The sequence below is a fragment of the Nyctereutes procyonoides genome, unplaced genomic scaffold (genome assembly GCF_905146905.1).
Source record: "Nyctereutes procyonoides isolate TBG_1078 unplaced genomic scaffold, NYPRO_anot_genome, whole genome shotgun sequence".
Classification (NCBI taxonomy): Eukaryota; Metazoa; Chordata; class Mammalia; order Carnivora; family Canidae; genus Nyctereutes; species Nyctereutes procyonoides.
In genome coordinates this window covers 27,047,159-27,061,380 of record NW_026575049.1, presented here as the reverse complement: position 1 = coordinate 27,061,380, position 14,222 = coordinate 27,047,159, and the positions used below count along the sequence as shown (strand labels likewise).

Sequence of the window (14,222 nt, the reverse complement as noted above, 5' to 3'; positions counted from 1 at the left end):
GTTGAGCCTAGTTTTTTCTAAGCTGAAAAATGCCTCAGGCTTTTGAACCAAATCCTACTCAGTGAATATTTTGTTTGGATTTTTGAGGTGAGAGGTTTGACCAAAGCACCATATAGCTCTAAAAGATGGCTTATGATGGTGAGTTTTTCTTCTAAAGTCTCATCACACTAAAGTTTACTTTCTTCCTCTTCCATACAGAATTCAGACAGGAAGGAGATTTATGTACAGTTTTCCATTTTTAATATTTGGTTAAACAAAATACATCTTTTGTAAACAAACCCAGCACAAGGCCAACAAAAAAAGGAATAAAAGCAAGAAAAACAAAAAGCCTAGGGTTGCCCCTTTTGGGGCATCAGGGTCAGGCCTGCCCCCTTCCTTAAAGGAAGTGGGGGCTTTTTGCCCTTGGGCATCAGCATGGGTCCCTGTTCCTAAGCACCAGAATTGGATATGAACAGAGAAACCAGCCCTGAAATGTTTAAGCGTCTTTGCATATCCCATTGGCTCATGGACTCCAAGTGCACAGGGACTCCTCTGAAGTGCCATTTGCACAGGCCCAAGCAGATTGGTGGAGAGGACTTTCCTCTCCTCCCAGTAAATGGCTTACTATCACAGACAGTGCCCATAGACCCAAGGTCCTGCTTGTGACAATCAGGTTGGCTGTAACTTCTGGCTGGTGGTGGTTGGAATGTCATTGTGCAGGGGTAAAGAGCTCCCTGTGGTGCCAAGCAGGTCTGGTGTGGAAAATGGTGCAGAAGAGACTGCAGCCAGTTGCCAAGAGGGTGTGATGCAATAGCTGCTTGGTGGCCTCTGTTACTCAGCATAAAAAAACGGCCTTGTTGGATTGAAGATACATGTGCAGAAAAAGTGCTGGTGTAAACATGCACTCCAGTCACAGTGGGGAGAAAGCCTCAGCTTCATCCTGTTAAGCTTGCTCAGGCTTGACATGCAAGCCCCAGGCTGGCTTTGCTGCTGGAGACATCTGGCCAGTGGGGCGGCTCTCAGACCTGCCAAGACCATGGATCTGTAAGGGGTAGACAGACCATCCCTGCCTGCCCACCTGCCTCAAGGCAACCACAACCACTTAGGTGACACACAGTGTGGTAAGATACTTCCCCTCCTTCTCTTTTGTTTTCCAAAGTTACAGGAGAAAAGTGGCCTACAACTATTTAAAGAGGTAGGGGGTGGATCAATTTTCATTGATTTGTAAAGGAAACTAAAAGATGACAAATCCAGGTCCTATAGCAATGCAAGTTAATACCCAACTTGAGGATTCTGATTGTTGTCACTATAGTGACTCTGAGCCTAGGACATGTACCAATTCTAGCTGCTGTTAATCTCTGAGAAGCTTATCTTCACGATACTTTCCTCACCCAACTGTGTCTCAAACTAGTGGAATTAGACATTGAAAGCAGACTTGTTTCCTGATTTTGCCGGAGTGTGTCAGCTGGGAAGACTGACCTTTGCCCCAGAGCCTCCTAAATCCATGTAGTGAAGTGGTAGGGACAATGCTGGAGTGGGGCCAACAGGCCATCCATGCCTGCCCCAGTCTGGCTGCCGTCAAGTCCTCTTAGGTATCTAGCTCACCCTGTTTCACTAGGATATTGCAGGATTCAACCACCCAGCATGGAATACTAGAGAACTTTTCATTAGAAAACTCCAAGGATGACCATAAAAATGGGTAATGGGTAATGGGTGGCGTTGAGGGTTGGAGATGGCATACTGTACCACTGCTGGGGTTTTGGAGATGGTTTCCTGAGAGGCCCATATGTTCTGGGTCCGTCAAGCCAGTTACATGGGCTTTGCATGTACTCGGTCTTCAGACCCACTGGTAGCCAGGAAAGGGGAAGTGGAGGCAGCATCTCCAGGTGAATCACAGCAGCAGTGTACTCCAGCAGAGCCTCTGTCAAGTTCTCGTAGGAATGAGGAAAATAAACCAGGACCCACCTTCCTTCCTCCTCTCTTAAATAAAACGAGGGTCTTCATAGCTTGCCCTAAGCACACAGAGCTCCTATCTTCCTGTCCCAGGAATGAGTAATGCTGGGTGGCTGGTTCTTGTAACAGTCCACACATCTGTCCTATTGCACTGTCAAATCTGAGGGGGAAACCCAATGAGATGTTTGGGGAAGTGGCAAGGGCAGACCCACTGTATAGGCCACAGCACATGACAGAGGACTTGGGGGGCTGAGGTGAGGGAAGGTTGGGCAGAACTGCATTACACATCAGCCCTCCAGCTCTGACGGGCCTCCACCTCTTCTGGCACCACCAGCAGGAGTTCACAGTTCTTTCCTCGCAAGTGATGCTTGAGAAATTTCCTATGGGAACAAAGGGTAGATGAAAGAAAATGAAATGCTGGTAAAACTACAAATTCAAGTCTCAGGGCCGTGTGCTCACCACTGACCTCATCATTTACATCCTTAGCAGTCCTAAAGACACTGAAGAAAGGATCTGTTCTTGCAGGGTTCCACATCTGGCTACCCCCTCCACCTGCCCAGTTAATTTTCACTCAACACCATCTAGTTCTGTGAGGAACAGCCGGCCCAAAGTACTCAAGTAAGGGATTTATCTTTTTTTTTTTAAAGTTTTTGGTTTCATCTGAGGGAAATTTAGCCCTCTCTGGTCTAAAGGCCTTTCTTCTGAACTGGCAGCTATACCATCCCAGTTATCTAAGCATCGAGAATGTTATGATGCCAGTCCTACCAGACCAGAAGGCCAGCATTCTGGGTGCTGGAACTTCTCTACCAAAGGGACTTCATATCCTTACAGGCCATCTAAGATTCAGCTCTTTCTAGTCCAAGACCCTAATTCTAAACAAGGCAGAGAGAGGATCCGAGGAGCTAGAGATTTCATCTCCTTTGTCAAGTTACTAAAGGTAGGTTCAACTTGCCCAACACATGCAAGGAAGGAGCCTGGCACATTCACAACAGGTACCTGAGCTCGCTCTCGCCTCCAATCCACTCGGGCATCTTCAGTTTGGAGTCGAGGTTGTAGTAGGCACCTCCCACCTCTCGAACACAGATCCAGTGCTGCCTTTTGAGAGGCAACTTCAGTGGACCCCAGCACAGGCTGGAGGGCAGATTCATGATGAAGCCCATGACATTAGTGAGAGCAATGGCACTGACATCCCTGCAGAAAAGCAACGGCATCAGCCAAGATCCCCTGCTGGGAACACCTCCCCACTCGTGCCACTTCTCATCAAGTCAGGCCTGGTTCAGATTACCTGCGCTTGTCCCACCAGACAGCTTCATAGCCTTTGGTTTGAAGTGCTGCCATTATGACGTTCACATCGTAGTTCCCATTTCCTAGCATGCTCTTCTTGTGGGGGGTCACCATGGTGTTTGGAGACAACCTACAAATGTGAAAGGAGGAGGGCTGAGACCTGTGGGCTGTCCAACCCCTCCTGACCCGTACTCCATAGACACCTTCCACCACTGCCTCTGGAAGCTCGTTTCCCCCATTCAGCGCAAGGTGACCACTTTTACCGAAGTACTTTTTAGTCTGCGATCCTACTGCCCTATGGATTACCTCTCTTTTTATGCAAAACATTAATTCAGTAGTGGTGGGGCCTATCTGCTGTCTCAGAAAGTCAATAGACAAAAAACATGTGCCACAAAAGAGTCTCATTTATGAAACCCCCAGCCTATCCATTTCTGCATTCTTCTCTAATCTTCCTGCCTTAATACAGCCATTTTTTAAACGTTAGAAAATAGTAATTGATAATTTCATTTGCATAGGTAGTATTTGTTGCTTTTTCTTTTTCTTTTTTTTTTACAGTTTAAATGCTTTCTTTTTAAGGCTTGCACACTTGGTAATCATTAATCCTTAAATACTCCAAGGCCTCCAGGGGCCCCAGCAGGTAACATAAATGTATGAACTGGGGCCAAATGTAAAGCAATAAGTAGTAAGGCCTATATTGAACCAAAATGCATAAACCAGCAAAAGTTATTTCCAAAGTGTGTGTGTGTGTGTGTGTGTGTGTGTGTGTGTAAAATACTTGAATAAAAAAATTTTTAAAAATTAAAAACAATCAACTGGGGCAGCCTGGGTGGCTCAGCAGTTTAGCACCGCCTTCAGCCCAGGGCCTGATCCTGAAGACCTGGGATGGAGTCCCACGTCAGGTTCCCTGCATGAAGCCTGCTTCTCCCTCTGCCTGTGTCTTTGCCTCTCTCTCTCTCTCTCTCTCTCTCTCTGTCACTCATGAATAAATAAATAAAATCTAAAAAAAAAAAAAAATCAACTGGGAAAAAAAAAATGTGCCAAACAAAACTCAACTTGCCCACCCAGCTTTAAGTCATTTTTGGCCAGGTCTCATTGGCCACTCCATCACAACACAAGGGCAGTAGCTCTAAAGCATTTCCAGTCCTATGATTTTGCTTTCACAGGCTTGTTAGGCCCATGGATGAAGGGGTAGATTGCTTCCACCTTGGTGTGAAGAGGAGAGAGGGAAATGGAGTGAGTTTTCTCAGGAATAAAAGCAAGAGAGTGGACGTCCAGAAGGCTGCTAAGGGCCCTCTCCAGAAGAGAATCATGACTTTAGGTCAACTCTAAACACTCAAGAAATCTTATAAAAAGTTTTTTTCAAACTTCTCTACACACATCAACCATACAGATATTTTTCAGACATAAAACATTTCTTCCACTGCTTAAATCCTCCAATGGCTCCCAAAACACTTAAATGCAGTCTAAATTACCTCCTCTCCTTCCAAGGCCCTCAGGACACTGCTGACCTAATCCCTATGTCTTTTAACACACAAAACTTCTCACCTGAGGGCCTTTGCATGCACTGTTTTAGCAGTCTGGAATGCCCTTCCTCTAGATGTACACTTGTTTTGTTCCTTATTTAGGTCTCAACTGTTAGTGCCTTAGAGACCTTTTCTGACCACCCAATCTTCGGTTTCTTCCAGGCGCCAGCTCTTAATCCACCTGCTTTATTTATTTTTTTTAAAGATTTATTTATTTATTCATGAGAGACACAGACTGAGAGAGCCAGGCTCCATGCAGGGAGCCCGACATGGGACTTGATCCTCGGTCTGGCGGCGCTAAACCGCTGAGCCACCCAGGCTGCCCAATCCATCTGCTTTAATTACAGCCCTTGTACTAACTGACACGTCTGTTTTTCCACACTAGAATGATAGCAGGGGCCTTCTCCATCCAGTCAGAGCTATATCACCAGGAGGTAAAGAGTGCCTGGCACATGACAGGTGCTCAAGAAATACTTAACATGTTCACCATGTTTATTTTGTTACCCTTTCTTTGTAAACATTGGTAAGCAGACCCATAAAGAGAGCTTGTGATCTTGTCTCCATAGCTAGCAAAGAAGGGGATCTGAGGACACTATTCACTCTGCAACCAAACTGTAGTTTACTGAAACAAACTATTTATTGAAAAATCCCATGCCACACCCAATGCAAGATGCTTTCATGCATATCTCATTTAGTTTCCATAATAAACCTATGAAGCTATAGGCCAAACTGAAGTTTGGCGATTTAAAATGGTAACTTGCCTATGATCACAAGTGACAGAACTAGGATTTATATTAGGTTTATCTGACTCCAATGTTGTGCTCAATGGCAGGGTCCAAGAACTAGAGTGGGTGGTGGTAGTGGGGTAAGAAGAAAGGCCAGCAGACTCCCTGGGGTCTGTGCCTAAAGTGGAGTTTCAAAGGACAAAGGCTCTCAGTGGGCTCTTGTATTAAATAAGAAAGCATTTAATAAGCATATTAAATAAGAATATAGAGGGCAGCCCCAGTGGCTCAGCGGTTTAGCGCCGCCTTCAGCCCAGGGCGTGATCCTGGAGACCCAGAATCGAGTCCCACATCAGGTTCCCTGCATGGAGCCTGCTTCTCCCTCTGCCTCCCTCTCTGTGTCTCTAATAAATAAATAAAATCTTTAAAAAATAATAAATAAAGGTTGAGTCTCTGGAGTCAGTCAGGAAGAGTGGCATTTGAATGTAAACTCTTAAAAAAAAAAAAAAAAAGAAAGCATATGGAAAGCCTAGCTCAAGGTAGATCAAGTTCCTTCCCTGTCACCAATTTTTCAATAGCTTCTCCTTACTTCCAGTAAGGTCTCTAGCCGGGAGATGCATGAAGGCTCCCACAAAGAAACTTCTGGGTCTTCTACCTTGTTCACCATTTAACTCTCCACCAAGCTCAAAACTTAGAGCCACGCTTTCCCAAATGTGTTCCCAGATGATCACAGAAGGTGTTTAATACATTAATGGCTGAATGAATCAAGTAAAAAGGTTTCCTGCAGGAATTCGTGGTGTGTCTAAGATGTTAATTTTTTTTTAAAGATTTTATTTATTCATTTATGAGAGAGACTGAGAGAGGCAGGTCCCCTGCATGGAGCCGGATGTGGGACTCTATTGCAGACCCCAGTATCAAGGCAGAAGCTCAACTGCTGAGCTACACAGGTGTCCCCTTAAGATGCTAATAATATTCACCTTGAGTCTTGAGAAGAGGGGTACTTTTCAGTTCCCAAACATATCTGACATTTTTTTTTGAGGTACGCCTTACAGGAGTGTTCCTAGGGTCTCTTCTCCATGTCTTCTATTTTTTATCTCAGTTTCCAGCCCTCTCCTGTCTATTCCCATTCACCCTCCACAAACTGGAGCCTCCTTGCTCCATATATGGGCTTTTCAAACAGGTTTCTAAATTGATCTCCTTGCTTCCAAACTCTCCTTCCACCAAGTCACCCAGAAGTTCCTGCCACATTTACCAAGTCATCATTTCACTCTCTCTTGTAAGAACTGCCACTGGAGCCACCTGCCCACTGGCTAACACCAACCCTCTGGCTCTCTGGGGCCTGCGTTCCCCTCTCCTTGGGCTTTTAGTGTACTTCAGACACCTCTATTCTCCAATCCTGTTTCCTGTTCCAAGCCCAATCCTAAAGCTTCTTCAAGGTCAATGTCACATACTACCTCTTTCATGGAATCTTTCCTGGCTTCTGTGTAGAAAACATAGGGAGATGGGAAGGACCACCCGTTATCCTAGCAAGCAGCACCAATGCTAACTGTGAGATTTAATTTCTGTGACTGTTGGCTTATCTTTAACAATGGCAAAAACTCCCATCTTCCAGAACCATTAAGGAATTCCATTATACGTGTCCAACCAGAGAGCAAACTCCTGAAGCACAAGGGATGGCTCTTCTACTCTGTTGCCCTCACAGCAAAGCAGTGGCAACTGAATAAACATGTTGTCCTAGATGATACCACTCTAGGGAATGCAGAGAATGGCCTCCATCTCATTCCTAGAAAGGCCATTTGAGTAAGTGGAATCTACCCAGTGTGCCATGATATCAGTACTTGTTTCTGCCTTAACAATAACCAGGTGCCTACCATGTTAGCTACTTTTTTTTTTTAAGATTTTATTAATTTATTCATGAGAAAGGTGAGGGGGTGCAGGGACACAGGCAAAGGGAGAAGCAGGCTCCACACAAGGAGCCGGATGCGGGACTTGATCCCAGGTCTCCAGGATTATGCCCTGGGCTGAAAGCAGGCGCCAAACTGCTGAGCCACCCAGGGATCCCATGTTAGCTACTCTTTTGAGCTCTCTTTCTTAATCTTTCCAACCACCTTGAGACAGAGCTTAATCGTGCAATGTAAATAAGCAAGCTGAGGTGCAGTGTGGCTACAGCGACTTCCACGGTCCTATGCAGCTGGTGAATGATAGAGCTAGGCTCCAAACCCTACACCTAATAAACTCAATGGTCTTCCCTATAGTTGGGAGACACCGGTCACATCGAATTCCATGCCATCCCCTTCTGTGATTCTTTTCTTGGGACTCCTTGGCAAACTCCTGTTCAGGATGGTCTTCATGATTTGGACAGAAGTTCTGAACTATGAAGCATGCCTCTCCCTTCTGTTGCTATGGCTGCAGGTTAGAGCCATGTGGTCTGAAGTGATCTCCAGGCAAGAAGATGGGCTCCAGCCAGGTCTAATGCCAATGCGCTCAGGGGAGTTCCTGGTCCTCCCTCATGATTATTCCTGGGTCTAGCTAAGGTGATGATTTCAGATTTTAACAAAAAGAAGATGTGGACATTCATCGAGGTTCCTTTTCTCTCATAATTATTATTTTCCTTTTTATCAGCTCTTAAGAAATATGACATTAGAAAATATGTCTCAGAACTTCATGATGTGTCATTATATCATTAAATATATAAAGCACAGGGATGCCTGGGTGGTTCAGTGGTTGAGCGCCTGCCTTGGCCCAGGGCGTGATCCTGGAGTCCCAGGATCAAGTCCCACATCAGGCTCCCTGCACGGAGCCTGCTTCTCTCTCTGCCTCTCTCTCTGTGTCTCTCATGAATAAATACATAAAACCTTTAAATAAATATATATAATATACATATTTAATATATAATATACATGTTTAATATAATATTATATATATATATATATATATATATATATATATATAGCACAGATCATAGAGTCAGGCACATCAATGTACTCTGTAGGTGTTGGCAATGATGATGCTGTGTTTGCCTGGCCCTTGGACAAAATGATTTAAATCTCTAGAGGTTAGTACTCCATCTCTTTGAGCAATTTACCACCACCATACCTTTAAATGTGGCTCCTTCCGCTTGCTCAGGGACTTTTTAATGGGGAGGCTGGACTTTGTGGTAGAGAATGCTGGTTGTTCACCAAAATCTAAAATCTCTTTGTCTCTTCCAGCTTGCATTAGATTTTTCAAGGGGGACCAACCTACGTTTCATCTATTTAGATTTTAACAGCTATTTTTTGGAGGAAGAGGGATGCATACTTGCTGCAAGAACATCTAATCACTGAACAATTGAGATGAGTCTATGAAAATAGATTGAGGCCTGAGGATTTTCCAAACAACTCAGCAAAACTACTACTACATCATTTGACTCCTATATGATGAGATGTACGAGATCAGACATCCGAGTCTGTATAATGTGCACTAAGACACCTGCCCAGATTCTGAGCTTTTCTCCAATTTCACATGTTGAAAACTGATCCTTTCCAAACTAGTGCCCTCTTCTGCCATCACTATGGTTGTTATCACTATGTTCAACTCTTGGACTGAGACTCTGCCACCTTGATTCCTCTCTTCCCCGTCCCCATGCTGCCGGCCATTGGTTTTAGTTTTTTCTAAATCCCTACTCATTTCTATTCCAAACATGAGTCATCTCATATCCACAACTGTACTGAAAACTCCACCCTGCTTTTGTATTTCTCCTTTTTAATCTGGCTAAAATTCGACTGCTAGGATGAACTTCCTTTCAACAAACAGCATTCATCAAAATTTTTCTCCCATTTCTACCATTCATCAGCCTCATCTTCAAAAGAGCATAAAACTTTGTATCTGAGAATTTAAAATTATCTAGTTTAACCTGCCATCATTACTATTCTTCCCATTATGATCCAAAGAGATCATCTTTTCCCTTTCAAACAGCTCTAAATTCTAAGGTTCTAACTTCACTTAAGTTTATTCTCAAGGTCTGGTCAATGTAGAGCTCTGGGAGGTACTTAGCGGCTGAGTCCTGTTCAACTTGTTTTCTCTACAGTGCCTAGCAGGGCCTGGCACACAGCAGGCTGCTAGTAAATGTTTGTTTATAAAATTCCATCTTCTCTTCCTCACCTCTTCTCCCTTTCCTTTTTCCTCTGATCCCTTTCATACTTCTTTGTTTCCATTTATCCACGCTGAATCTTTCCATACAAAATACATAGAATTCAGCCTCTGGAGTGAGAATAGAGGATATTTTCTTATGCACTGGTTTGCTATTACTTTGAGATGAACCTTTACCTTGTGCTGACAGGAAACTGGAGAGCGTAGTACAAATTTACTAGAGCTTTAGTAGCCAGGAATAGAACTTTGGTTCCATGTGAGAGTTTAGCAAATATTTAGCATTCTTTCATTCAGGAAAAACACAACTGAAAGAATCTTGCAATTATCCACAAACAGCTTATAACCACAGTCTGTATCTTTAGATCCAGGCCCAACTCACTAGCAGGCTGAATGGGTACTGATGATAGAATTGCTCTGACATGCCTTTCTGATACTCAGGAAGTAGCACTCATGCTATGTCCATCCAGACACCACAGAACTAATTCTTAAACCCTGTGATAAAAGAATTTTAGAACATCAAAGTAGAGAGAAAAAACTGAACTTCTGTCAACCTGTCAGGCAGCATTTAGTAAAGTGTTGGTTTAAAAAAAAAAAAAAAAAAGCCATCCAGAATGAAGTAGAAAGGGAAAGAGGTCTAGAGTCAGCTTCAAGTCATAGCTTGGCTACTTGAAAGCAATTTGGGCAAACTATCTGGCTTTTCTGCCTGTTGCTCCATCCGTAAAATAGAGATGGTAAAATAACTGCTGGGGAAAGCTATACAAAGCAAAGCATAATGTATAAAATGCACCAAGGCCAGAGTATGGCCTTATGGAAAACCTGAGCACTATGTATAGCTGAACACCTTCCTTATAAAACCTGCAACAAACCACCTCTGACGACAGATGACCCAGTGTACACAGATCTTGTTCCCCTTCTAGACTGTAACCTCTTGGGGGTAGGACTTGAGAGGCATTACAGCATCCTGGTCAACAGCACAGATACAAGTCTGAATTAAAACTTGGCTCTATCTCTTGTTATGTCGCCTCCAGCAAGTTGCTGAGCTTCTCTGAAGTCTATGTCCATAAAATGGAAAGAAGCAACACATATTCCATGGGACTGTTGGGGGATCACACCAGATGACACGACTGAGGGTTTTTAGCACTGTGCCTTGCCTATAGTAAGTGCTCAGTCAACGATAGTGATTATTATTTTTCTCATCTCTGTATCCCCTGTACCTGCTAACAACAGTTACCTAATAATACCTGTTGGTTTAAAGGTTTATATAGCGGAGACATTGCCCCTCCCCCCGGAATTCAGAAATAGCAAAAAGTGTAAAAATGCCAAGGATAAGGGGTCCCCTACCTCTGGAAAATCTCTTGCAGCGTTTCCCGGGTGAAGGCATTGCTGTCCTGGAAGACGTTATTGAGGGCATGCAGGGCACAAAGCTCCCTGCGCTGTTTCTCATGGTAGATTTGTGGGGGTGCTGCCTGGGGCAGCTCCAAAGATTCAGATTTGGCCTTGTCTCCTTTCCATGGCACGCAACTCATGTTTTCGTTTTAGGTTCCAGAGATGGCTAAAAACACACCACCCTTCCCTCCAGAGGAAGAATGTAAGCTGCTCAGTCCTTTCGGGATTCCTGAGGTCCACCTTATTTTTTGGTGTCCATGATTTATGCTTTGTCACGGGGAGAAAGGTTGGAATCAAAAGGGAAAAAAAAATCCACTTCCATCAATAGAAAGATCACTTGGATTAGTGTATTTCGCCACCACTGTCAAAGTGCAGAATTTTAAAAAAATAGAAAATCTAAGACCTTGTTTCCTTTCTCCCACTCTCCCCGCCAAAAAAACCCCCCACGATTTTCTTCCCGTATTTTCCTCTCTGCAAATGCCAACCAGGCCTCAATGCAGGAGGACCGAGCAGAATTGTTCACATCGCTCCTTTTCTTCCATTTCTTTCGAACCGCAACGCCACTGACTCAGGAGACAAGGCCTAGGTTGTGGGAAAACACACAATTCGAGCAGCTAGCGAGAGCCGGCCAGCGTGGGATCGCGGGCAGCGCTGGGGCCTCGGGGACCGCTCTCCATCCCCTCGGGTGTGGCGGGGCCCCGCGGGGCGCGGGCCAAGGCGGGGACGGCTCCCTCGGAACGCGCGGACTCTCACCCTCTCGCCGCGGCCCTGCGGAGGAGACAACCGCGGTCAGCTCCGGCGGTCGCGCGGGCCGCCGCGGACAACCAGGCGGCGGGGTAGGCGGCGGGGTCCGGCCCCAGCCCGAGGGAAGGTCCTCCGCAGGGGCGGGCAGGCCCTCGAGGGGTGGGGTCGGGCCCACCCCGCTCGCCTCACCGCCCACACCCCAACCTTCCCGCCCGTCACGTGAGTGCAGGGCGACACGCCCTCCCGCCGCCGCCCCCGGCCGCGCCCGCGCCCGCGCCGCGGGTCGCCCCTCACCGCTGCAGGCCGCCACCTGGCGCTGCGGGCCGCCACCTGGGCCGCGCTCGGGCGGGCGGGCTAGCGCGCGCACCTGAGCCCGACGTCAGCGGCCCTCGCCGGGCGCGTGCTCCGGAAACGCCCTCCCGTGCCGTCTCCGCTCCCGCCCGCTGCGGCGTCACGTATGACGTCAGCTTGTCGTCAGGCGGCGCCGGCTTTAAGGCCGGGGCTGCCGCGGGTCCGTTGAGCGGGTGTGGGCGGTGCTGGGTGGCCTGGCGGGCGGGGGTCGGAGAGAGCGTGCGGCCGTGGGGCCGTGGGGCCGTGGGGCTGTGAGGCGCAGCGGCGGCAGCCGGCCATGGCGCTGGTGCCTGGCTCCTGGGTTCGGTTCTTTCCGGGTGTGAGTAGGGCGGGGCGGCCTGCGGGAGTCTCGCCTCGACGCCCGCCGCTCCCCACCCTTCCCCGGGCGTCGGCGCCGTTCCGGGGCGGCGACCCGGCCTGCGGCTGCCCTCGCCGGGCTCCCCACCCTTTCCCTTCTGTGGGCCGGGCTTCTCGAGCCGAGCGCTTTGCAGAACCTGGACTAGCTACTCCTGCGTTGGCCGTTTTATGTTTGTCTAACGCGCTGTTCACCAGGTGATTTCAGAGAAACGTACTGGTGCGGTCGGGCGTAAGCTGCCTTGGTTAGCGGGCCCGGCCGCCTCGCACTTCCCTGGGAGCGCTGAGGGTAAGTGCCTCGCCTGGAGTCACATTTCAGGCGGAGTGGAGAGCCCTGTCTCAGTGCCTTGGTGTCGAATTTCGGTGCACTACCCACAGACCACTGTCCTCTCGCCCTGGTCTCACGGTGGCTGACTTAGGACTTTACTCTGGATTTTCTCAAGGTATCTTGGGTGTTAGGAAGGTAAACACCCGGTCCCGCGGGGACTTTTCCCCCCTTTTACCTACCTCTAGGTCACATGGGAGGCATCATCCACCCTAGGAGCCCTTTGGGATTTTTTGTTCAGGAAATTGGAAAAACAGTAAGATTACATAATTCAGGTATTTCTCTAACCTTGCTAGGACTCGACTCTAAGACCATTACACTTACCGCAGTTACCACTTTAACACACGCTTGAGTGCTTACCACACTCTTGGGAGTCCTGCCCTAATCCAGACTTTAGAATTATCTTAAAAGTTTTGTAATTTGTAAGCCACCTAAGGTTGCGGTTATATTTTCATAAGATTAGTTAATGGAGGCTTGCAAACACTGTTCATTTCCTGCTAACTGCCTTGAGATAGCTGCTGCTTTTTTTTTTTTTTTCCAGAGGAGACAACTGAAGCTCAGAGTGGTTAATTATCTTGTTTGATAATTACTACTACTACGAAGTAGTAGACTCAGGATTTGAACCTGAGCTCTAACTTGTCTTCGGAAAGAGGTTGTAAAAATGGGAAGGGAATTTCTTTCCCAAGATGTAATTTTAAGATTTCTCTGTTCAAGAAGTACCTACTCTTGAGAGTATGTTTTGTGAACTAGTCCTATAGCGAGGACATGTTTTTTAGTCTACCGATAGGTGTCAGCACATATGTACTTGAGCTCTTTCTGGAAGAGCCAGTTGGTCATATGGTAAATACCAATTATTCTAGAGGACTAAAGCTTGATATTTGGCTTTTCTGCCAAATCAAGATTTTAATGTTTTTTAAGTACCTCATAGAGGAATATATAGGATAGTGGTGAGCAATTTAGTCCGAAAAGGGGGCAGACCCAGTGGCTCAGCGGTTTAGCGCCGCCTTCGGCCCAGGGTGTGATCCTGGAGACCTGGGATCGAGTCCCACGTCGGGCTCCCTGCATGGAGCCTGCTTCTCCCTCTGCCTGTGTCTCTGCCTCTCTCTCTCTCTCTCTCTCTGTCTCTGTCTCTATGAATAAATAAATAAAATCTTAAAAAAAGGAAAGGGGAAAAAATGCATTCGAGGAGATCTTATCAAGACCTTTGGAGTTGAATGACTTTTTGTCCCAGATTCCCAGCTGCGGTGTACATAAGACTTGATCATAAAAAAAAGAGAGAGATTTGTAGTTGTTAACAGGGGCAAGCAGAGTTTTTTTTTTTTTTTTCAGGTTGATCCCTGAAACTGAAGGCCATTTTGAACTCTAACTCTTATCAAATCCTGTGTTCCAAACTCTAATTCTTGGATATGTTACCATCTCAATGGCTGCTCTTAAAAAAAAATATATATTTAATTCATTTATTCATGAGCGATA

The 14,222-nt window shown here is 46.4% G+C and overlaps 2 protein-coding genes across 5 annotated transcripts in view; one reads left to right on the top strand and one right to left on the bottom strand.

The window, feature by feature from the left end:
* Positions 1-200: 200 nt before the first annotated feature.
* On the bottom strand, positions 201-12,161 carry JOSD1 (Josephin domain containing 1). Of its 3 annotated transcripts, none has more exons than XM_055328784.1 (5): positions 12,087-12,161; positions 10,931-11,743; positions 3,218-3,346; positions 2,929-3,123; positions 201-2,312 (listed from the first exon to the last, which is right to left on the bottom strand). In XM_055328784.1, exons 2-5 carry the CDS (start codon positions 11,113-11,115, stop codon positions 2,213-2,215), a joined length of 609 nt encoding a protein of 202 aa, XP_055184759.1. In that variant the 5' UTR covers positions 11,116-11,743; positions 12,087-12,161; the 3' UTR covers positions 201-2,212. The 3 variants fall into 3 exon arrangements, with proteins under 3 accessions (XP_055184759.1, XP_055184757.1, XP_055184758.1); XM_055328782.1 differs by having other exon boundaries at positions 12,014-12,133; XM_055328783.1 differs by lacking the exon at positions 12,087-12,161 and having other exon boundaries at positions 10,931-11,926.
* A 415-nt stretch (positions 12,162-12,576) lies between these two features.
* The window catches only part of GTPBP1 (GTP binding protein 1), a 28,124-nt gene continuing 26,478 nt past the window's right edge, over positions 12,577-14,222 (top strand). The window contains exon 1 of one of the 2 annotated variants that reach the window (XM_055328779.1): positions 12,577-12,713. The gene's annotated coding sequence lies outside the window, so the exon portion shown is untranslated. The remainder of the gene's footprint in view (positions 12,714-14,222) is intronic. The other variant, XM_055328781.1, reaches the window with a different exon arrangement.